Source organism: Camelus dromedarius, chromosome 3, assembly GCF_036321535.1.
Source record: "Camelus dromedarius isolate mCamDro1 chromosome 3, mCamDro1.pat, whole genome shotgun sequence".
In the NCBI taxonomy this organism is placed as follows: domain Eukaryota; kingdom Metazoa; phylum Chordata; class Mammalia; order Artiodactyla; family Camelidae; genus Camelus; species Camelus dromedarius.
This window is the reverse complement of record NC_087438.1, coordinates 114,019,959-114,042,626: the sequence shown is the minus strand read 5'-3', so window position 1 is coordinate 114,042,626 and position 22,668 is coordinate 114,019,959. Positions and strand designations below refer to the sequence as shown.

Sequence of the window (22,668 nt, the reverse complement as noted above, 5' to 3'; positions counted from 1 at the left end):
GGACATTGTAAATCGATTACACTTCAATAAAAAAATAAGAATTATATTTAACATCTTGTAGTAGCTCAAGGTGAAAGAGAATATGAAAATGAATATACATATATCCATGTATGACTGAAGCATTGTGCTGTACACCAGAAATTGACACAACACTGTAAACTGAATATAACTCAATAAAAAAAAAGAATTAAAAAATAAATAAATACAGTGTGAGGGAGAGGGTTGCAGGGTGTGTGATCAGCTCATGCTCGTTCTCTGATTGGTTGATGGTGAGGTAACAGTGTGATGTCACAGGGATCAGCATCTCAATCCTCAGGCTCCAGCTGACCGCGTGGCTCTGTGCTCAGGGTCATTATGCGGTTAGCTTCTTCCACCTGGTGGGGGTTTTAGTGTCTATAAAGCAACTCAAGGATGTGGCTCAGGATATCACCTATAGCCTTTGAGGGGGAACTAAATGTCCTTGACTTTGCTTTATGGCTTAGCTGTTGTTATTTTGTCTTGCTTGACTGTTTTGCTTTGTTTCTGCATTTTCTCACTTTTCTGATTAATTTTTCTCTTTGGAACTCGGGAAATGCCTAGGAGGCTAAAGCTATTCTACAAACAAGAGGCAGGGGACATGGTGGCGGGGTGGGGATGGCAGGGAGCTGTCCTCAAGAAGGCCCTGCAAGGTCTTTCACAGTTTCATGTTTATGAACAAATCTGTCATTAACAACAATTGTCTTACTCGTTAAGCATTTTATGTGTCTACTCTACTTATGGTCATTATATCTTTTAATACATATGCTTTTATAAATAAATTCATGAAGAAGATGTATTGAAGTCCCCCAGTACCTGTGAATGTGACCTTATTGGGATGTAAGGTCTTTGTCAATGGTCAAGTTAAGATGAGGTCTTTAGAGTGGGCCTCCATACAATATGACTGATGTCCTTATGGAAAAGGAGCCTTGGGACACAGACACAGGCATACACAGAAGATGATGTGAAGGGACACCAGGAGAATGTCATTTAAAGCCAAGGAATGCCTGATGTTAGCAGAAGCTAGGGGAGATGCATGGAACCAATTCTCCCGCATGGCCCTCAGGCACCTTGATTTCAGATTTCTAGCTCCATAACTGAGACAATAAATGTGTGTTATTTAAGTCACCCAATTTATGTTACTTTGTTCCAACAGCCCCAGGAAATGAATACAAATGGCAAAGAGGACTTTGAAGATGTTGATTAAGATAATGATTTTTAGATGGGGACATTGCCCTGGGACATCTGCCCCTAAACTGAATCACAAGAGGGAGGGGTACGGAGGTTTGACTGTAGAAGGAGATGAGACAGTGGAAGCAGGGATTTGAAGATGCTAGGCTACCGACTTTGAAGACGGAGAAAGGGGCCATAATTCAAGGAATACAGATGGCCCCTAGGGTCTGAAGAAGGTAAGAATTTTTTTCCTCAGAGACTTCAGAAGGAACCGGCATGCTGACTTTAAACCAATGAAACTAATTTTGTACTAATTTTGACTTCCAGAGCTATAAGAGAAAGAGTTCTTTTAAGCCATCAAGTTCGTGGTCATTTGTTACAGCAACAGTAGGAAACTAATACACCGTTGAAGGCACGGTATGAGATGGTCTTCATTTTTAAAATATCAGCATGCCTGCCGTACAGCAACATTAATTGGGATGGGGCAAAAAAGACAGGGGGCAGACCAGGTGGGAGGTAAATGAAGATGGCCACTCAGCCAAGCTGGTAGATGTGGAGGAGGTTGGGATGGATATAAAAGGTAGTAAATACAGACTTCATGATTCAGCCGAGTCTATCCTTCCAACAGAGGCATTAATCATCTTGGTTACGCACAGGGTTTGGGGTCTTCCTCAGCTTGGAGCACTAAGCTAACATCTGAGCAGACTCCTTTCTCAAGGGAGATCATGCGAAGTATGAGTCATGTTGACCAGACTGGCTTTGGTGCAGAGCATCTAGGGTAAGGAGACTCCTGCTGGCTCTGCTCAGCGCATCCTGTCACATGCTCCTCTACCCTCCCCATATCTGACGTCCTTATAGGTGTGGCTACGTGAAACATTAGGTGGGGCTGTTTCAGTTCACCCCAGCTAACACTCAAAGCCCTTTCTGATTTGAGGGTCCTCATCAGTAACAATGAAACCACTAGAAGATAGATTGCTTAATTGGAAATTAAGGGGTATAGTTTTGTCAACTGAAATAAATGCACATCCTAAAGGTTGAGAGTTATGTTTTATTTGGTGGACAATTTTGAGGTGTCAGCCGGGATGACAGCCTCTCAGACCTCTCTGAGGGACTGCTCTGAAAAGGTAGGGGAGGAGCCAGGATATATAGGAGCTTTACAACAAAGACCAGGTAGTTGAAACATTAAAAGATTACTTGTTAACTAAAGAAAACCAGGCATCTCAAGTTAAAGAATTTAGTGCTTTTCTATGTATGGGAGGAAGCAAACATTTGGGCTCACTGAATTCATTCCTTTGACAAGCACATACCTATTTATGGCCAATGTCCTGTCCTTTCTTATTCTGAGTCCCCTCAGAGTGCACCACTGCAGAGTGGCTGCAGAGGCCGGGCTGCAGGCTTGTCTTCACTGGGGGGTGGTGGCAGCCACTGACGACTTGATGGCTTCCACATTCTTTGTTTACTGATATGGTTTGCAGTATTTTTTGTTCACAATTTTAAATAACCCATGGTCAAAGAAGACTACCACAATGGAGATACAACATATTTTAAACTGAATGACAACAAAAAAACAATTGCTGTACTTCAAAGAAATTTTTTATCATTAAAAGCATGTATTAAAAAGGTACGGGGGCGGGGAGGGTATAGCTCAGTGGTAGAGTGACTGCCTAACATGCACAAGGTCCTGGGTTCAATCCCCAGTATTTCCATTAAAAAATAAATCAATAAAAACCTAATTACCACCTCCCCACCGCCCTCATTCCCCCAAAAGGCACAGAAGGCTTCACTGGTGATTCCTCTAAACGTTTATAACACCAATTTAAAATCTTTCAGACAACAGAAAAAGACAGAAGACTTCCCAACTCGTTTTCATCGGACAACTTCACTTTGATATCATAATCTGACAAGGATAATACAAGGAAGAAACATTACAGGCCAAACTCCCACATGAATGGAAGGAGAAATCTTAAACAAAATGTTAGCAAGTTGATCCAGCAATATAGGAGGACAATCTATGACAAACATTGGGGTTTATTCCTAGAATGCATGAATGTTTACCACCCAAAAGTCAGACTTTGATAGTCACGTTTTTTGAAACTCTGATTTCTTTCATCTTTTTTCTCTTTTTCTCCCCCCTCCCCCAGTTTTATTGAGATATAATTGACATATAACATTGTATAAGTTTCTGGGGTGCAATATAATGATCTTATATATGTGTATATTGTGAAATGACTACCACAATAAGGTTAGTAAACATAGTTAACAAAGTTATTTCCTTGCGTTGAGAACTCTTAAGATCTATTTTCTTAACAACTTTCAAAAATATAATGTGGTATTGTTAACTATAGTCATCACGCTGTACATTAAATCCCAAGAACTTACTTATCTTATAACTGGAAGTTTGTACCTTCTGACGACCTTCTTCACGCAATTCTCCCACATTTCTCCCTGCCCCCCAGCCTCTGGCAGCTGGTGGAAACTCTTTCTTTCTTTCTTTCTTTCTTTCTTTTTAAGATTCTACATGTAAGTGAGATCATATGGTATTTGTCTTTCTCTGTCTGATTTATTTCATTTAACAGAATGCCCTCAAGCTTCAGCCATATGGCTACGAATGGTAGGATTTCCTTATTTTTTAATAGATTAATAGTACTCCATCGTATATACATCACATTTTCTTTCCTGGTTTTTTTTTTTTTTTAGCATCGTTAGAACCTTTTTATTATAAGTGTTCTCCCCTGCCAGTTTTAATGAGATGTAATTGACAAACACCACTGTATTAAGTTTAAGGTGTACAGCATAGTGGCTTGACTTAAATTATATCATGAAATGATTACCACAAAATTTTGTTAACTTTAATTATCATCTCATATCAATACAAAAAAATTTTTGTCCTTGTGATGAGAATTCTTAGGATTTACTCTCTTCACTTTCGTATGTAACATACAACAGTGTGATATTCATATTTATAGTTGCTGAGAGACTGAATATACAGGCAATGACTGGACCACATATAAAAATGGAACTGTGACCTACAACCTGCAGAAACTTACCTAGGAAATCATGCTTCTTACGTACAAATAAACAGCGCAGAAAGCCAGCCTGCTGTAAGCCAGGCTTGTAGGAAGTCAGGGTGCTAGCTTTAGTAACAATCTCAGAAATGAAACAGTCCCTTCTGTAACAATAGACCCAAATGGCCAAGACTTGATTAATAACTGACAAAGCCCTTAATTTTTGCCCCACTTCCAATTTAGGACCAACGACAGAGAGCCAAATGTACGCTAACCGATCATCCTGCTCTTGTTAGCCTGCCTACAGCTTCTTCAAACCAGCATCCTCCAATCAGGGCACTCCTGGAACTTCCTTTTTTCCCCTCTAAACTTTTCCCAATTCCTCTGCCTGACTTTGAGTCTCTGCCAAAATCTAAATAAAGGGGCTGACTCCCTTGCTAGAGCAAGCTTTGAATAAACACCCTTTGCTTTCCTCGTGTGGCTGGTCTTCATTTAATTCCACAGTGCTCAATAATTACTTGTTAAATGAAAAACGAATAACCAATAATTGAGCCTATAAATGTATAGGACATCCATTGAGTACAAGTTTCGTAGAAAAACTGAGCAGGCTCCACTTTCTGTCATCTATGACAAAACCTCCAGAGTCTAGCTAGATACTCACTCCTCACTCCGACACTCAGTGTGACCACATTCTCTCCAAGCCCCCAGGGGTGAAGTAGGGGTGAAGACCCCTGAGCGGGAGTGTAGGTGAATGTGTCAAGGGGATGCCTCCTTCCTTTGTTTAAGTGGGAGTCTGGGGTATTCTCCAGGACCAGGGCTATGGGGAATGAACTTTGTCCTGAAGCCATTTCACTAATGTTGGCTTCCTCTGCGGGGTGGAGTGTCTGTCTATTCCCTGGGGTCATTATGAGCTGACTGGAGTGTCCCAAGATACCTGCTCTGAAACTGGAGGTATAAACCTGGGACATGAGCTCATCAATTCTGTAAGAAGCAGAGGAGCATCTTGGGCGGTTAGCGCTGTAGGTTTTTACTTGGAGCCATGGAGGTGGAGGAGAGTCTGTGTGTAAGACCCTTTCCCAGGCTGAGATTTGCAGGTCAGGGTGGAAGGTGACCTTTGGGGAAGGGACTAGGGGTGGTAGGTGCTAAAGAGGTGAGGGAAAACCTAACAGATGAGGGACCAAAGGTGACTGGGAAGTGGTGAAGTTACTCTGACTTCAGGCTTCAGCCTAGAGAGTGTCAGGCTGGACACAGGGATACCTCTATGCTGTCAAGTGACAAAGGCTGTCAGCATCTGAGACGTGAAAGACCGTAATCCTGGCTTTCTTGGGCAAAACTGTTATCATTGCTCATTTGTTCTCCAGTCTCTGGACTGAGTTCCAAAGTCGGCAGGCAGACCTGCTGGGCCCTTGCCACCCATGGCCCATGTCACGGTGGGATTCCTGACAGTGCTGATCTTGGAATCTACCTCCCTGAGCTGTGCTCTGGCCCCCTTTGCGGGTACGTCTCTGTAACTCAGTATGTCCTAGGATTTCCCTCTCTGCTGCCATGATTGTCTGACTCTGGAAATATAATTACAAGCCAAATCTCCTCCCTACCCTGAAAACCTCCCCACAAAGGTAGAAGGGAAAGTAAAGAGTTTTATTTTCGAATAAGCATTAAATCAGAATGTGACGTGTATCACAGAATGCGACCTGCTAAGAGGTTGCAAAGACAGAAGGAAAACCGCCTTTCGTACAGCCAGGCGGTGGCAACCCATTACACACATGCTCTCGAGATACACAGTAACCTGTCCTCAAGGAAGAGGACTCGACAGCGCCATCTGGCTCGCAGGGTTCATCCTACATTCCCCTGGTAATTGGGAGGACTGTCTCTGTTAGCTAGTTGGCTTTATCCAAAGGAAATACAAACTTCTCACAGGTTATGGCAAGAGATAATTCTGCACCTTGGAGCAAAGTGCCTGCTGGACTTAGGGTCCTGCCCTCCCGTAAAGCCTGAGAAATAGGGGCTTTATCTTCCTTGATGGTTGCAGTTGAGAGAGACCAATCCTAAGTCCTTGAGAAAAGACATCCCTGGGTCGGAAAGCTGGCTGGAAGCGTATTTCGCTTTTTAAATGTTTGTGTACCTTTCGGAGACAAATAACTTACACCCCCCACCCCCCTTCTCTGGGGGCCCAATTACTAGTCTATCAAGAGAAGCTAAGATCAAATCTTGCTTGGGAACCACTGAGGGCAACTGAGAGGAAATGGATTTTCACTGCAGGAGGAAAGGATGGGGCTAAGACAGAACCTGGGCAGTGATCTTTAGAAGATAAAAGAGAGTTTCCTTGTATGATGGAGATGCCGGGTGAGCATTTTATTTTTATGTTTGCACATTTATTTTTTTCTCAGGGTCAAGGCCATGGACATCTGGAACCACACCTCCCTATCAGACTTCATCCTCTTGGGCCTGTTCAGCCACTCACCTTATGACTTCCTCCTCTTTTCCCTTGTCCTTCTGGCCTCTGCTGCTGCCCTGGCCGGCAACATCTTCTTCCTCCTGCTCATCCAGGCCGACAGGCGCCTGCACACCCCAATGTACTTTTTTCTCAGCCAGCTGTCCCTCATGGACCTGACCACGACGGGCACAGTGGTGCCCAAGATGGCAGCCAACTTCCTGTCGGGCAGGAGGTTCATTTCTCGGGGCGGCTGCGCGGCTCAGGTCTTCTTAGTGGTCATGGTAGGAGGAGCTGAGTGCTTCCTCCTGGCGGCCATGGCCTATGACAGGTACGTGGCTGTGTGCCACCCCCTGCGGTACCCTGTGCTCATGAACCGGAAGGCCTGCTGTCTCCTGGCCTTGGCATCCTGGCTGGGTGGAGTGGCCGACAGCATGGTCGACGTGGGCATGGTCTTCAGCTTCCCCTACTGCGGCTCCCTCCAGGTGGACCACTTCTTCTGCGAGGTCCCCGCCCTGCTGCGGCTCTCCTGTGCCGACACCTCGCTCTTCGAGGACCTCGTCTATGCTTGCTGTGTGGTCATGCTGCTGCTGCCCCTGGGGGTCATTGTGGCTTCCTATGCCCGGGTCCTCACGGCTGTGATTAGAATGCCCTCCACTGAGGGGAAACAGAAGGCACTGACCACTTCCTCCTCCCATCTGGCTGTGGTGAGTCTTTACTATGGGGGAGCCATTTTTAGCTACATGCAGGGAGCCTCTGCTAGGACACCGGTGGGAGACCGAGTCACCTCCATCTTCTACACCATCCTCACCCCAATGCTCAACCCACTCATTTACAGTCTGAGGAACAGGGAGGTGGGGAGGGCCCTGAAGAAGGTGTTGGGGAGATGGGGAGTGTAGACATGCCCACCCTCCTGGGGGCTTCCTCTCTTGTTCTGCTCCTTCCTCTGCAAGCTCGGGTTCCCTTGTGGCTCATCTTCCGCCTCTGGACTCATTGGGCCCCTCTGGTTGGTTGGAGTGAGGCTATGAGCTGAGCAATCTGAAAACATTTGGGTGGGAGACGTCAGGGTGACAGATGTCAGTGATCAGTTTCACAGCCTTTCCTCCACTGAGCACCACCATTTCCATCCATTAGAGGTCCTTAGGTCCACTGTTCACATTTTCCCTAGGGTTGCTAGGGGCAGTTTTCTTCTGAACTGCACATTAAAAGTGACGGAAGCATGGGACCCAATTCAGAAGTCATTTGCCCCCTGAAATGTGGTGCAAAGGTCAGAGCGAGAGTCTGACATGTAGGAGGTGTGCAGCCTTGGGCATCACTTCATTCTCTGGATTTCACTTTATCGTCTGTACCATCATAGCTACCAGTAGAGTCAGTCTAACATTCCCTGGTGTTGCAGGAGAGTGGGGCACGATAGGATGGTCAGTCCCAGGTCCCAGGCGAGTCCCTGAGATGTGCCCTGTCAAGTGATGGTCCTTGGCTTCATGCAGGAAAGAATTCAAGAGCGAGCCAAAGTAGAGCAAAAGTAGATTTATTCGGGGAGATACACACTCCATAGACAGAGTGTGGGCCTTCTCAGAAGGTGAGAGGCCCCAGGGTACAGGGGTGGTTAGTTTTTATGGGTTGGGTAATTTCATGTGCTAACAAATGGGAGGGTTATTCCAATTGTTTGGGGGAAAAGGCAGGGATTTCCAGGAATTGGGCCACTGCCTACTTCTTAGTCTTTTATGGTCAGCCTGGGAACTGTCACGGCACCTGTAGGTGTGCCATTTATCACGCTAATACATTACAATGAGGGAGTAATGAGGCCCAAGGTCTACTGGAAATTGAATCTTCTGCCATCTTGGGCCTGGTTGGTTCTAACCAGTATTTGTCCTATCCTCAATGGCTGTGACATTCTTTTAATGGTGGTGACCCTCCCCCTTCCCTGCTGTCTCACTAACTACTAATTGCTTACTGTAACACAAACTCCATTTCAAAGTATCTTATGTTATTAAGCAAAGTAAAGAGTTTTGTCCTGTCTTGAAACTGTACATTAAATATAAGCATTAAGTATAAAATCTTGAAAACAGCCAGAACATTGTTATAGTCTGTCTGTAAGTTTAACACGGCAGAAGGTACAGGAGACACAAAGGTGTCACTCCATGCAATGAAGGAATTTGGGAATATCATTGATTCTTGATCATAGAGACCAAAGGTGGAATGGGGAGTGATGTGAGAAGACCCCAGCAGGAACTGGCTTCTGTTAGGTTTCCATCACAGGGGCTCTGAAGAGATTTGGGAAATAATCTCTTGAGCCATGTCTTCCACAAAGATCTCCTTGAACATGCTGGACCCAAAATCCCCCCTTAATCATTCAATCACACTGCTCCCAAGAGACCTGCTTTCATATCCTGAGAGCCTGTGGGTGTGCACACACAGCGGGGAAGGACAGGGCATGGTCCAGCCCTGGGAGTGTTTGGAGTCTGGCTACTGATACAAAGTGTTCCTGGCAGAGGGGACAGCTGAGCAAAAAGGCTGAGGACAGTGTTCTAGAGCAGGGAGAGCCAGGGAGAGAGTGAGGGAGAGCTGGCCACAGGGAACAGGGCCCACATCTCACTGAGCCTCATTGGTTGATGTGAGGAGGTAGGGCTTTGCCCTTTTTTTAATAGAACAACAACCCTGGGAGCTCTGTGAGGTCCATCCCATGACCCCTGTAGTAATTCAGATGAGAAATGATGTCACTTGGACCAGGGTGGAAATACAGGTGGTGGCAGAAATGGGCAGGTACTCGATACATTTTGAAGGTCAAGCCAGTGGGATTTTCTAGCCTACAGTAGAGCTGTCATTATTAGCTCACGTGGTTTTAGGAAGGCTTAAAGGAGAAACTGCAGTTAACCTGCTTGGCACTGTGAGCTCTTTGTTAGCTCTTTCTATTAAAATGTATATATTCTTCAGTAATCAATGGATTTCTTAAAAAATGACAGACAATTCTATGCCACTGACAGAACAAATTTTCAAGTAGTTCTCTATGCGTGTTGCCCAACATTCATTTTGGAACCTTCCTTGATCCTGTCCCAGCAGGCAGCAGCCTGAGCCTCACCCTCCTCCCATTGTCTGCATCTGGGAGTCTACCCTAATGTACAGGCCGTCCCCACCTTGAGTCTCCTCCTGTGCCCTCTGGGGCTCTAAGGATTGAGGCTGATGGGTGGGTGCCACTGGGGCTTCCCATCCCTGCCTGGGGCTCTGCCCCCTGAAGCAAGCAAACTGCCTCCAGCTACTCAGGGTGGGGCAGCCAGTTCTCCAGCAGGAGGCGCCCTCTGGCTCAGTCTGGAAGGTGGGTGGGGTGAGGTGGGGTGGAGACCCAGGGTGAGGTCTCTTCCCTCCTCCTCCTCCCTGGATCCCTGAGCTTTGTGAGTCTGGGGGCTTCCATCTCTGCCGACCTTCACTGAACTGAGACAGTAGCTTCTCCAAAAGGTGGTATTCCATTGGACAGAGAGGCTTAGGTGTTTATTTATGGGTGATTAGGTGGAGAATAATGTACCGAGTGGTTTCCAGGCACCAAAAATCATGGGAAACCCCCTAATTTTCCTTGACTACCTCTGTCTTGGTGTAGAGAACTGACAATCAAGACATTGGAGTGGTAAGGATTTTTGTTCTCCATGTTCCTCATTCCATTGCCCTCTTGTTTTCCAAGTAGAAGTCTGGACCCCGTTATCTCTTTTTCTTTCTTTTCTTTCTTTCCTTCTTTCTTTTCTTTGTTTCCTTCTTTTCTTCCTTCCTTCCTTTATTTCTTCCTTCCTTCCTGTCTTCCTTCCTTTCTTTTTCTTCCTGTCTTCCTTCCTTCCTTTCTTTTCCCTCCCTCCCTCCCTCCCTCCCTCCCTCTCTTTCTTTCTTTCTTTCTTTCTTTCTTTCTTTCTTTCTTTCTTTCTTTCTTTCTATCCATTGCCCTCTTGTTTTCCAAGTAGAAGTCTGGACCCCGTTATCTCTTTTTCTTTCTTTTCTTTCTTTCCTTCTTTCTTTTCTTTGTTTCCTTCTTTTCTTCCTTCCTTCCTTTATTTCTTCCTTCCTTCCTGTCTTCCTTCCTTTCTTTTTCTTCCTGTCTTCCTTCCTTCCTTTCTTTTCCCTCCCTCCCTCCCTCCCTCCCTCCCTCTCTTTCTTTCTTTCTATCTTTCTATCTTTCTTTCTTTCTGAAGTTCAATATGCTGTCCATAGGTGTGGGTTTGGGGGCATTTTCCTTGCTTGGTGTTCTCTGAGCTTCCTTGATCTCTGCCTGTCTTGGTATCTGATGTTAATTTGGGGAAATTCTTGGTCATTACTGCTTCAACTGTTATGTTCCTTTCTCCTGGTATTCCCACTAAGAGCATGTTACACTTTTGTGGTTGTCTCACAATTCTTGGATAGTCTGCTTTCATCTGGGTCCCAACTGAGGGCTTTTGATGTAATTGGTCTAGGGTAGGGCCAAGGGAACTTGTAAAAGATATTCATGTGATGGATAAAGATGTGGTGTATGTACACAATGGAATACTGCTCAGCCATAAAAAAAAGATCAAAATACTGTCATTTGCAGCAACACACATAGACTTAGAGATTATCACACTAATGAAGTTAAGTCAGAGAAAGACATATTACATAGTATCACTGATACGTGGGATCTAAAAAAATACAAATCAGCTCATTTACAAAACAGAAGCAGACTCACAGACATAGAAGACAAGTTTATGGTTACCAAAGGGGAGGGATAAATTATGAGTATGGGATTCATAGATATACCCCATTGTATATGAAATAAATAATAAGAACTTATTGTATAGCACATGGAACTATATTCAGTATCTTGTGGCTACTGGATAATGGAAAAGAATCTGAAGCTGTACACCTGAAACTAACAATATTGTAAATCAACTACAGTTAAATAGAAAAATATAAAAATACAAATAAATAAACAAGTAAGTAAATAAGTAAATAAATAAATAAATAAAATCCATGTGATCCTGATACTCAGCTAAAGTTTGGAACTATTGCTTGCAATAACCTCTTCCCCATCCCCCTCAAATCCTGGGGCAGGGAGACACATTGGAATGACCCACTAATTGAACTGGGAAAAAAGCAGAGTATAGTGTAGCTGTCTCTCCCCAGCACACTATTAAACACCAGAAAGGCCCAGATGGACTCTCTGGGCCTTGATCAGTGGGTCCCTTCAAGTGGACTGTGCTTAAAAGTCACGCAGGTTGCTTATTGATGGAGCAGATTTGGAGGGCGGGGGGTGGGGCGGGTCTACCTCCAAAGGTTCTGATTTAGCATGTCAGGTGTGAGGTCAGAGAGTCATTTTTTTCCAAAAAGCTGACCAGACACAGTGGTGCAGGTGAGGCACCCACATTTGGAGAAGCACTGCTTTTGGGGGTGGCTATTCTCGATTTCCATGCTTGGCTCCTACTCCCTAAGCACCTGTCACTCTCACCTGGAAGCTAAGTCCCTCCCATGGTCATACTGACTCAGTTGTCTCTCAAGAACTTTCTGTTGCCTTGAGGTGTGGGGTACCTGGAGACAGGAAAAGTATGAAATCCCAAAGGAAAAACCCCATTCCCCACCCATTCCTTCTAGTCAGAGCTAAGGAAGGGGCAAAACTAAGTTCTTCCATCCTCTGACCTCTCCCTAGCTCCCCTGACCAGCTTCCTGTCCTTGTCCTCCCATCTCCTCCAGCCCTGCTCTCAGTGACCACCGTCCCACCTCTTCCCTGATGTCCTGCGTTCTGCCGCCTTCTGCCCTCCCTGTAACTAGCACCTGTCTTTCACCCTGCCTTGCCAGTCTACACAGTCAGGATCTCAGTTTCCTATCTTTATTTATGTATTATTAATGGAGGTACTGGGATTGAGCCCAGGACCTTGCGCATGCTAAGCACGCACATTGCCACTGAGCTATGCCCTTCCCGCCTCTGCCTTTATCTAACCTTCCACTTTGTGACTTCAGAGCCCTGTTCCCGCTGCTGACTGGCAAAATCCCTGGGCGTCTTCCCCCAGACTGTTTCTTGGAGCAGAAAAATCATCAGTGGGGCAGTGGAGGTGGTGGGGAAGGAGTCAGGTACTGGCCCTGGAGTTTGACATTCAGCAAGTTTCATTCAACCTCCTCTGGCCCTGGGGGCGCATCTTGAGATTTTTCTGTTCCTTGTTCTGAAACTCTGCATACAGTTTAAAACCTTTTTTTTTTTTTTTTTTTTAAGCCCATAGCTGTAATTCCCAGGGGCCATCCCCTGCGTGAGTTCTTTTTAAAGAGCAGTAGCTATTTGGCCTAAGTGTGAGGCAGGACTGAAGTTGAAAGTCAGCAAGCCTCTTGTTTGTGTTGTGGTTGAGAAGCTGGTGCGAATGGAGAGCTGATAAGAACTGGGCACCTGACTGTCAGGTCCCGAGAAGGAGGGGCGTGAAAGAAGAATTAATCTGTTCCAGAGAAGTGATTGGGAGATCAGATGTCGCTCACTGAGTCTCCTGGGAGAGGCACAGGCCCTTCACTCGCAGAGTACATTTGGGACAGGGTTCTCCTTTTACCTCTGTCTTGGGACCTCTGTTGAGCAGAGCTGCCCCTTCAGCCTCACTTGTCCTTTTTCATCTATACTCCTTGCATTCCCCACATCCAGCCCCACCGGAACTGCTAAGACACTTACTGGGGCTCCAGACCTCCCCTGGCAGGGGTTATGGCCAGCGCCTTGCTCCATCCTCCTTGCAGCAGTCTGAGCTTCCAGGCTCCTAAAATAGATCCACCTGAGTCAGAATCCCCCAGCCCCTGTTAAACCTGCTGGTTTCTGGGCACCTCTCCTGACCTCCTAAATCAGAGTGTCCGGGGTGGGGGTGGGGGTGGGGGCATGTGGCCCTGCATTTGTGACAAGCCCCTGGGCAGTTTGGAAGCATCATGAACACCAGGCACCGGCACTGCCTGCTGTGGGGGCTTCCCAAGCCCCGCCCACCCTGCCTGTTCCTCTCTCCACCTGTCTTGGGGCTTTGCCTACTGATTTACGATTGTTTCCAGCTGTCCCCCTTGTAGGCTGGCCTCCTTAAGAACAACATTCAGCTTTGGTCTGCAGTGCCTGGCCCTTAGTGAGCTCTGATCAGCGCTCCTCTTCCTGCCCACACCAACAGCAAAACGCCTGGGAAAGTGTCTGACGGAGGTCTGTGGACGAGGGAGGGAGAGGGGCTGCAGGAGAAGCGCGGACAGCTGTGTGTGTAACTGGTCGATTCACACGGTGGCTCAGGGTTCCTCTGGAGGGGAATCTCCGGCGGCCCCGTCCACTTTCACAGTCTGGAGGAGCGGCTGAGCCTGCAAATAAAACATGTGAGTGCCCACCACCGGGAAGGGGGAGGGCCGCCGGTCAAGAGCAGAAATAGAATTCCTAGTGCAAATGCTTCAAGTCAGAGATGAATGTGATAGGATTCAGTTTGAGGGTCCACTTGGCAAAAAAAAAAAAAAAAAAAAAAAAAAAAAATCCACCTGAACATCTCGAGGGTGGTGGGAAGCCAGCAAAACAGTGGCCAGGGTAAGATGTGATGTACAAGGTCTACTGGAGCTAGGTGACATGCTTCACTGTTCCCTCAACAAAATAACCAAGCTCCCCAGTGTAAATCTGGCTGCACTGGCCAGAGCACATTCTGAGTGGTTTTGGAGTGAAGTGATGGTGATTCTGCTTTATTCTGGAAGCTGAAGGGGAGGGGCGGGCTGTAGGCTCATCCTGATGGATGGCTTATCAAAATGGACAAGCCCTAAGGCGAGCTAGGAGACAAGGGGGAGCTACTGCCACAATCCAGGCGTCAAAATGATGGTGTCTCAGACCAGGCGATAGGAGGTGGTGCAATTCTAGGTTTATTTGGAAGGTAAAGCTGATGGAATCCGCTGACAGTCTAGGCTGGAATGTGACAAAGAGGAGTTAAAAATGGCACCAAGGTCTTGAGCAACGGGAAGAATGGAGTGAGTTAGCATCCCCTGCGAGGGCAGGGAGCAAGCTGGTTGGGCAGAGGGTGGGACATCAGAGGTGAACTTGTATTCAGGTTACGTTTGCAGCGCCCCTTAAGACATCGTGGTTACTCTCGCCAAGCAACCGTTCCCTTTTGCCTACACCTGAGAAATGATCTCCTGACCTGTCTCCCTACACTTATTCTTCATTTTCTAACTTCCACACCCTGAAAGAATACTTAAAAGTGAAAAGTCTGACATGAATTGCGGATGTGACCCATCTGCCATGGTCTCCTGTTGCCCCTTGGGGAACACCTAGCTCTCTTCTTCTGTCCCCAGGGCCTCCCTGTCCTGTCCCCAGATCTCCTCCAGTTGCTCATCTTACCCCAGCCCTGATGTCGTTTCCCAGTTCTTGGTTCTGCGGCATGGACTAGACCTTTCCTTCTCCCTGGCCCCTTGTCCTGGGCATTGACGAGACATCTTTCAGGTCTCTCTTCCTTTCAGAGATCCTCCTTGTCCCCACCCCATCCCCTGCTCAGATAGGGATCCCATCATGCACCCACGTGGCTCCTCAGTTTCCCAGTTCCTAGCCATCGAGCTCCTGCCACGTGTAAGAGGCCAATGCCCTCACTTCCTGCTAAGACCCACGCTGGATCCTCAGCCCCCAGCACAGGGCCTGACATCCTCTAAGCTTTGCGCGCGTTAGTCAAATCTTGCCGGTGGATGGATTTACCAAGCGCCTGCTGCAGGTGAAGCTTCCTGTTCTCTGAAAGTCGGACCACAGTGGCCTGAGTCCCAGTCCACCTGGGCCTCCAAGATCTTGTGCGAGGCCGGTGGCACTCCGTGTCTGTTTATCCTGCCTGATTTTGCAGCGGTCCTTGCGCTGCCACATCGTTCTGTATTGTTTCTCATCCCTTTTCTTTTCAGTTAGGATCGCTGCCACTACATCTCCAGGAATTCTGCTGCGGCTCCCGCATCCCATGGTTCTGGAGCTACTGACTGTTCATGACTGTAGAGCCATGGGTCCTAGCCCTCCTTTCTCTGAGTTTTTGGAAACCTACCTTCCTCAAATCTAGGCCACATTTTCCCCTTATTTTTTTCTTTTTAAATAGATTCCACACATAAGTGAGGTTATACAGTATTTATCTCTCTGACTTACTTCACTTAGCATTCACAGTCCATCCATGTTGGCACAAGTGGAAAGATTTCCTTATTTTTTATGGCCAAATAATATTCCAGTGTGTGTGTATGTATACACTAAATTTTCTTTATTCATTCATATTTATTCATTCATGGACACAGGTTGCTTACATATCTTGGCTATTGTAAATAATGCTGCAATGAACAGGGTGTGGGTGGGAAGATATCTTTTTAAGTTATTGTTTTCATTCTCTTTGGATGAATATTCCAGAAGTAGAACTGCTGGGTCATATGGTAGTTCTATTTTTAATTTTTTGAGGAGCCTCCATACTGTTTTCCACAGTCGCTGCACCAATTTTCATTCCCACCAGTGGTGCACAAGTTCCCTTTTCTTCACTTCCTTGCAGACACTTTTTTTTCCTTTGTAGTAACAGCCATTCTGACAAATGTGAGGTGATAATCTCGTTGTGGTTGTGATTTGTATTTCTTTGATGATTAGTGATACTGAGCATCTTTTCATATATCTGTTGGTCATCTCTGTCCTTGGAAAAATGTCTGCTCAGATCCTCTGCCTATTTTTAAATTGGATTGTTTATTTTGCTATTGAGTTATATGAGTTCTTTATATTTGTGGAGTTAAAACCCCTTATCAGATAAGATTTACAGATATTTTCTCCCATTCGGTAGGTTGCCTTTTTATTCTGTTGATGGCTCATTTTGCACTGCCTTTTTTCTTATTAATAGACTTAATTTTCTAGAGCAGTTTTATTTTTAAAATTTTGAGCAGTATTATTTTTTATTTTGTGCGTGTATACTTTTTTTGTTGAATACATTTGACATATAACATTGTGTAAATGTAAGGTATACAATGTGTTACCTTGACACACTTACGCATCGTAGTATGATTGCCACTGTAGTGATATTTATCATATTACAAAATTATAATATAATATTGTCTATATTCATTGTACTGGGCATTAGGTTTCAAGTGCTTATTTACTACTCGTTGCAAGTTTGTACCCTTCAACAACATTTATTCCTATGTACGTTATTGTTTTTGATGCCATTGTAAATGGATTAGGTTTTTTACAATTTCTTTTTCAGATGCTTCATCATTAGTGTAACGGAATGCAAGTGATTTCCGAATATTGATATTGTATCCTGCAACTTTACCAAAACTACTGATTAATTCTAATAGTTTTCTCTCTCTCTCTCTCTTTTTTGAGTGTTTTGTTTTTAATTTTTTATTGAACTACGTTTGATTTACAATATCAGTTTCAGGTTACAACATAGTGATTCAATATTTTATAGCTTATACTCCATTTAAAGGTTTTACAAAATTTTGGCTATGTTCCCTGTGCTATACAATATATCCTTGTAGCCTTTTTATTTGATGCATGGTAGTTTGTACCTCTTAATTCCATACCTCTCTCTTGCCCCTCCTCCCGTCCTTCTCACTGCTGGTAACCACTAGTTTGTTCTCTATATCTGTGAGTCTATTTCTGTTTTATTATATTCATTCATTTGCTCCATTTTTTAGATCCCACATAGGAGCGATAACATACAGGATTTGTCTTTCTCTGTCTGACTTACTTCACTAAGCATCATACCTTCCAGGTCCATCCACACTGTTGCAAATGACAAAGTTTCATTCATTCTTTTTTTTATGGCTGAGTAGACCACTCTGGCTACTCCTATTCAATATAGTACTAGAAGTCCTAGTTAAAGCAATTAGTTTTCGATTGACTCTTTGGGTTTTTTATGTGTAAGATCAAATCATTAGCAAATAGCAACAGTCTTACTTCTTCCTTTCCAATTTGATGCCTTTTATTTCTTTATCTTGCCTAATTGCTCTAGCTAGGACTTCTACTACCATATGAATAGGAGTGGTGAGAGTGGACATCCTTGTCTTGTTCCTGATCTTAAATGAAAAGCTTTCAATTTTCCTCCATTAAGTATAATGCTAGCTATAGGTTTGTCATATATAGCCTTAATTACATTATGTTCCTTCTATATCAAATCTGTTAAGGTTTTCTTTCCTTTTTTTTTAATCATGAAAGGATAATGCTTTTTCTGTGTTTATTTAGATATTTGTGATTTTATCTTTCATTTGTTGATGTGGCCTATTACACTTGATATGTTGAACCATCCTTGCATCACAGGGATATATCCCACTTGGTATATAGTTCTTTTGATGTGTTCTTTAATTCAGTTTGCTAATGTTTTGTTGAGAATTGTTGCATCTATATTAATCAGGGATGTTGACCTACAGTTTTCTTTCCTTGTGGTAACCTTATCGGGTTTTGGTATCAAGGTAATGCTGGCTTTGTAAAATGAGTTTGGAAGTATTCCCTCTTCCATGGGAAGAGTTTGAGGAGTATTGGTGTTAATTCTTTAAATGTGTAGTAGAATTCACCAGTGAAGTTGTCTGGTTCTACCGTTTTCTGTGTTGGGATACAATTTGTTGGAATATAATTGTTCATAGTAATCTCTTACGATTCTATGTTTTTCTATAGTATCGGTTGTAATGTCTCTTTTTTCATTTCTAATTTTACTTACTTGAGTCTTCCTCTCTTTTTCTCAGTCTAATTTTATTTATTTGCATCTTCCTCTCTTTCTTAGTTAGTCTATCTAAAGGTTTGTCAATGTTGCATCTATATTACTCAGTAATATTGACCTATAGTTTTCGGTTAATTATAGGTTGGTTTTCAGTTGACAGAAAATTGAGCAGAAAGCATAGAGGATTCCTGTATGCCCCTTGCCTCCCCGACTCACAGTTCCCTCTATTACTAAAATGCATTGGTGCGGTACATTTGTTACAATGGACGAACCAGTATTGACACATTATTGTTAACTAAAGTCCCTAAGGTTTACGTTAGGGTTCTCTCCTGGTGGTGTATATTACATGGGTTTTGCTAAGTGCATCGTCTCTTCAGACTGTGTTTTCCCTTGCACTTTTGCATGTGTTGTAAGTCTTGCTGAAAACTGAACATGATTGGGTAACAGAAACCAGGTAAACTGATTGGGTAACGAAACCAGGTAAACTGATTTTAGTGTGGTTTGTGTTTATCTGGCCGGGAGTCACAACTGTGCTTGCTGTTTGCTGCGGCTGCAGTTGACTGAGATGTTAGTTTCCTCTAGTGTTTGTTTCTGTTTCCCTTAGAAAGTCCTTGTTACGTAGAGTCTGATCTGAAACTTTCAGTTTTTTCAACTATAATCCTCTTACTGTGCAGGGGTTCTGTTGCTGTTTTAGAAGAAGGTGTTGGGGAGAGGGGACATTCTATAGGCCTATGAATATGTCTCAGTCTTTTTTGGGCCCCTGGGATATGACCTTTATAAGTGCTTCTCAGCTTCCCACTCCCTGCTTCTATATGACAGGAAGGCTAGAGTTGGCTGGAATTGGCTAATTGCCCTTCCCCAGGTCAGCTAAAGTAGTTTCCTTTAAGTGCTGCCCTTTGTTACAGAGAATTGGAGGAAGAACAGACTGCTTGCTCTGGAAGATTCCAAAATGGTTGCTTTTACACTGTCCCTGCTGAAGCATGAGAGACTTTTCCTCCAGTCTTCACAGGGAGAACTTGGTGGGGCTCCTGGCAGTAAAACTCAAGAAAAGAGGGCAGTGGCTAAAAGTGGTCCCCACCCTGGAGTTCTGAACTCTCAAGCTAGTCCACACGCTACCTCTAGCAGCTGGTGAATTACAGTTTGCATCCCTTCCGGTGCTGGCTCCACCAGCAGGCTTCTCCTCTTGGTGTCCCTGTAAGCTGTGAGTCTCGGTGTCTGCATCTCTCTCCAGTTTTCAGGGTAACAGCCTGCCTTGTGACTTCAGTTCTCTGATGGATCTAAGAAGAGATACTGTTTTTCAGTTTATTCAATTATTTTCTTGTTGTAAGAGTGTGAGTGATGCTTCTAAGCTTTTAATATTGCAGAGGAGAAATCTGAAGTCTGGGTTACCGTGCCCAAGGTTCCCTACCATGGCTGCCACCAGAGGGACCTAATTCCACTTGAAGGGCCTATTTCCCTTCATTGACTTTGTTTTTTGTTTTGTTTTGTTTTGTTTTGTTTCCTGCTGGTGGTTCCGTCTCTAGCTACTTTGTGCTGTTGAGAGCAGCAAGAGGGTGACAGTTAAAACTGTGGTCAGTAAATGCCTTGACAACGAGGTTGCGACCTTCCAGATTAGCAGAAGGCAGATGACAGGTGGGGGTCACCATTCTCAAACCAGCTTCAGGCCCTACACAGATTCTGGCCAATGCCCAGCTCACCTGCTGCCCCTCTGTTTCCCAGTCCTAGGGCTCTTCCAGGTCTCTCACTGACCAGCTCTTCTCCAAGGGCCCCCTCCTGGGGAAGTCTGGAGAATGTCCAGGGAGGCAGCAGCAAGTGACATACACGGAGTGTCAACAGTGATGAGGTTTTGGACCTTGGTCTACAAGATCTTCTCTGAGTTGTTGCTGGGAAAGAAGACGACTGGGAGATTTCCTCGGCCTGATGGCGACTGTGGCAGCCAGTATACAGGGGTCCGCTGGCTGGAGGAGGAGCCCCCCAAGTCTCGTCAGTGTTGGGGAGGTCCTGAGCCTTGGCCCCTGTGGGACTGAGTTTCAAGCCAAGACTTCGGGAGCTCGCAAGGTCACCAGACACAAAGCTGCCTGGAGCCAGGGTGGAGCTGCCGGTGGAAGAGCCAGGGGAGGAAGCAAGCGGAGTGGTGGGAGTAGTGGGAGTGGTGGGGGTGTGGTGAAGGCCTGGCCCATGGCTGCAGATGCAGAACGAGAGACACCCATGCCGGAGTAAGGCTGGGAGTGCACCAGCATCACTGTCTGCAATAATCCTTTTACATTATTTTCAAAGATATCTTTTTTTAACCCGTAAGAATCAGAATAGTTACATTTGGAACACTTTCTGTATCAGTTGGTTTTTAGGTGTTAGAAACTGGCATGAAGCCTGAGAAGAGGCTTAATTCTGGAAAGTGGATCTTTTACAGCAGTTTCAACATGGAAAGACATTTTTAGAAATGAATTCTTGGCTTGCATGGTAAACGCGCTCTGATCAGCCGAGGCATTCTAGTATCTGATGTGGCCACAGTCCTCAAACAGAAAAGCGAGCACCTGCTGTCCTTTAAAACATCCGCTGCGTCTCATGCTTCTGTGTGTGCACCAGTGAACCTGCTTTTATGCTTGTATTTCTTGTGTTGAATACCTGTTTTGAATTTACACGATTATGCTTTGATTCTTCATAATTTCTCATTTTATAGGATGGATTTGTGTTGATCATAAGCTGTAAATAAAAAGAAATAGATGTGTGAAATAAATCAGTGGTTAAAAGAGGTCATTTCCTTTGCGGGGCAAGAAATGGGAAGGAAACTGGAGGGAGGGTCACTGAAATCTTGGGAGTTTGAATGCGTATTGTGAGAGGCAGTTACCTTCTCTGGGGGTGGGAGTGGGGATCTTGCCACTCCCCTAAGCCAACCCTCAAAGAATCGTGTAACTTCTGGTGATGCCTGCAAGAAGAGCTTGTCATCTTGTCTGGTAGGATTGTTGATTTACTCAGAGGAAGAGGAAACTGGGAGCTGTGGTCCTTGGAGACAGCATGCCCAGCCTGCACTCAGCACAGACACGTGTGAGTTTCTCACGAGTCAAAAGACCATCTGGGAAACTAGCCAAATGGAGTCACTTTGCTGCATCCTTCCCAAGCATGCTCTCTGCCAAGTGAGGGGATTCAGAATCAAAGAAACACGGGGGTGTTCTGGCATGAGCACGATGGAGCAGAGGTTAAGGGTTCAGCCAAAGCTGGGGGAACTGAGGAACAGGGAGGATCCACGGGAGGTTGTGGCTGCACCATTTCTCTCATCTCCCCTTCCTGCCTCAGTGCTGAAGGAACAGCAAGAGCCTGTGAGAAGGAGCAGGAGGGGGTTTCCAGAGGCAGAAGGCATCCCTACCCCCACCACAGCAGGCCCCCAACCTGCTGGGGGTCAGAAATAGATGTGAGGTCAGAGTTTCCAAACTGAACAGGTCATTTAATACTCAAAGTTATATGAACATGATGTGCTCTGGTCAAAATGCTACTGAGGGACAGGAAGGAAGGATTCCACTGAGACAATCAAAGGCAGTGATTTGAAAACCATAACAGACGTGACAATGTGTCAAGTTACTACCCTGTGGTGTTAAAAGACTGTTCAATCAGATGGTTTCAACGTTTTAAAAAGATGTTCGTGTGATTTTTTTTCCCCATTAAAGTGAGGCAGAAGGAAAAGAGTCATCAGCTTGCTTTTTAAATAAGCAATATACACTCCCTGTAAAAATTTCTGTGCCCCATAAAAATGTATAGGGCCAGAGTCTGAATAGACCCCCTAGTCTGAATAGACATATTTATCTGGTCTTCTAGCAGCCAGTAAGTGGTCCCCAACCTCGGCTTTCACACTGTTGCAGCGAGCATCCTTTTGTATCTTTATACATTGCTGTGAATATTTCTGTAGAACAGATTTCTGGACGTGGAATCGTTGGTCAGAGGATGTCCATGTTGAAAAATTGGTAGATGTTACCAAAATTGACCTCAGAATGGCTGCGCCAATTTATAAGCCCACCAAAAATGGGCGCAATCCTTGGAAATCTGTGTCTTCCCATGTAATGTTCCTATGGAGCCAATGATAGCTTGACGCGTTCCCTGCTGTCAAAGTCGAAGTCCTCTCTCGGCTCTACCAGTCTTCGTGAGTTAACCATCCCAAAGGCTGCCTCAGACCGGGGGAGCCTCACATCACAGCTGTGTGATGGACACTGGATTGGGATCCACACGTAAGTGCTGTGTTTTTACCCTTTCCAACTTCTGAGGGATAGTTGCATGACAAATGTGAACTGTGGGGAGAGTTGAATATACTATGTCCTACTATTAGAATCTGTCCAGAAGGTCATGGGGCATGAGCTGGAAAGAGATGGGTGTGTATTCTGAACGTTCCAGCTTCCTAGGTGGCCTCCAGCATGGCCTTTGTGGTTCACAAAACGTGTAGCTG

The 22,668-nt window shown here is 45.1% G+C and overlaps 1 protein-coding gene across 1 annotated transcript; it reads left to right on the top strand.

Annotated features, from left to right (window-relative positions):
* Nucleotides 1–6,590: 6,590 nt before the first annotated feature.
* LOC105104223 (olfactory receptor 2V1) lies at nucleotides 6,591–7,523 on the top strand. The gene has a single exon (XM_010997905.1). The coding sequence runs from the start codon at nucleotides 6,591–6,593 to the stop codon at nucleotides 7,521–7,523; it is 933 nt and encodes a 310-aa protein (XP_010996207.1).
* Nucleotides 7,524–22,668: the final 15,145 nt, after the last annotated feature.

Coding starts and splice junctions, on each gene's coding strand:
- LOC105104223 (XM_010997905.1), top strand. CDS start 6,591: ATGGACATCTGGAACCACACCTCCCTATCAGACTTCATCCTCTTGGGC.